Below are 1,987 nucleotides of genomic sequence, written 5' to 3' on the forward strand. Positions count from 1 at the left end.
TTCAGCAGGTACTCGGTAGCACTTTCTGGGTTATTTTAAAAAACATCCAACATGGTTTAAATTGTTTAAAAGCAATTGGAACTGTTTCCTTTCCTACCCACTGCCTCTTCAATTGTCCTTAACCTTCATCATCCTTCCCTAAAATGTGTCCCCAACATGCCTATTTACATGGCTCTCAGGCACCGGAGGCTTGCACACCCATCACATACCAGGTCAGTTTCTAACAGTGTGAAGGCTGTTGGAGCAGGGCAGTTTCCTTCCATTGAGAGCTGAGTATGGTCATATTGCTTTCAGCACAGCGACCCTTGTATGCAAAGCTTAGACTATCGTCTCATGGTCCCATATGCCTTGGCTTTGATTGATGTAACAACAGTATCTCTCATAGGGGCTGTTCAGCTTGTAGGAGCAAACGATGATACTGTCCTGGGGCACAAAGAAGATGCTGTCCTCAGGCTCAGGGCACTCAGACCTGTCCCAGGCTGAGCACTTGGCATCCAACGCACTGTAGATGAGGGGACTGCCTGAGGGACAGTAGCCATCCAGGTATCTGGATGGCTTCTCCTGATGCCCGCTCTGGACCCGGCTCTGGCATTCTCCTTCCTCCGCGGGTGTGGGGGTGGTGATGGAGCTGGCCATAGGCACCTCGCCCTGCCCTTGGAGGGGGGGCTTCCCCCTGAGGCCCACCTTCTTTGCCAGCTCATCGGAGCTCCCCTTGCCCGACTCCAGGTCTGAAGGGGTCCTCAGCAGTTCCACCACCTCCTTGTCCTTGGGTTTCCGGAAGCAGGGCAACTTGCGGACCCATAGCAGCTCATTCTCGGGCCACTTGGTGCATCCCTCAGTTTTCCTGGCCAGGGCAATGGCTGCAATGCCTGGGAGGCAGATGGCTGGCCCTATGGCCAGGAGGGGGATGTTTCCCAGAGTCTCTCCTTTCATCCCAGAGACAGTGAACATGAAGCCAAAGACCAGGAAGACACTCACCAGGGCCACAACCAGCCCAGTCCTCGGGTTAATGTCATCAGGCCGCATCTTTCACTCCATCCAGGTTGCGGACTGCCTGCTAGCCAGGGAGCAATGTTCCTCCCTACTGTCAGAGGAAAACGCACTGGGTTAAAAACAAAACAAAACAAAACAAAACAAAAAAGCACCCAAGTCCATTTCCCAACCACCAACTATCTCTCTTACTCTTTGTGTCTGACACTCTACTGTCTGTCATTCTTGGTCTCTGTCTCTCTATTTCTGTTGCTCTCTCTCTTTCTCTGTTTATCTATCTCCTTCTTACTATTGCACCCCCTCCCTCTCTCTCATATAGTCATCCTCAGACTGGGGTCACCGCGGTACCTGAGGTTTCCTGCCGTCTCCCGGGAGCGGGGAAAAACACCAGTTTGAGTCTCCTTAGAAACCTCCACAGCAGCTGTTTCCTCGGCTCTCTCCCTTGTTTCTGGAAGGAAAGCCTGGTTTTCCAACTGACTCTGCATCCAGGAGGTGGGACGTAGGAGCTTGTCTTTCCCAGCAGTGCCCGTCGGTCTCCAGGGCTTTGGGAGCTGAGCGGCGGCTCAGGCCAGCACCCAGCTCTGCGCGCAGAGCGCCGGGTGCTGGAGGGAGGAAGGACTTAGTCTGGGAAAGAGGGAAAGCGGCGCGCGAGTCTGGCCTCGTTACATCACTTTCAGAGCAAGCTCAGAAACAAAGAAGGACGCGCGGGGGCGCGAGGGGGCTAAACCCAGGGGAGAGGCCAGCCGGACAGAAGAGGCTGCCCAGGGTCCAGTCGGGGTGCTTGGAGCAGCCAGAGTTCGTCCCGCCGCTGCCCGTGAGGGCTGAGTAAGGCGGCTGGACATGCTCCGTGCCTGGGAGGGTCCGGGGTGCGAGGCTGCCGCGTGCCGGAGACTGGAACTCGGGCCGGTTTGCCCACTGGACAGCCTGGGCTCCGAGTCCGCGGTCCGAGGCCCAGAGGTGCCAGCTGGAGATGTCCCCCGGGGACCTGGATCCTTCT

The 1,987-nt window shown here is 56.1% G+C and overlaps 1 protein-coding gene across 1 annotated transcript; it reads right to left on the reverse strand.

Moving 5' to 3' along the window:
* Positions 1 to 318: 318 nt before the first annotated feature.
* On the reverse strand, positions 319 to 1,026 carry TMEM215 (transmembrane protein 215). Its single transcript, XM_060102465.1, has one exon. It carries the CDS (start codon positions 1,024 to 1,026, stop codon positions 319 to 321), a length of 708 nt encoding a protein of 235 aa, XP_059958448.1.
* Positions 1,027 to 1,987: the final 961 nt, after the last annotated feature.

The sequence above is a fragment of the Mesoplodon densirostris genome, chromosome 6, assembly GCF_025265405.1.
Source record: "Mesoplodon densirostris isolate mMesDen1 chromosome 6, mMesDen1 primary haplotype, whole genome shotgun sequence".
Taxonomy (NCBI): Eukaryota; Metazoa; Chordata; class Mammalia; order Artiodactyla; family Ziphiidae; genus Mesoplodon; species Mesoplodon densirostris.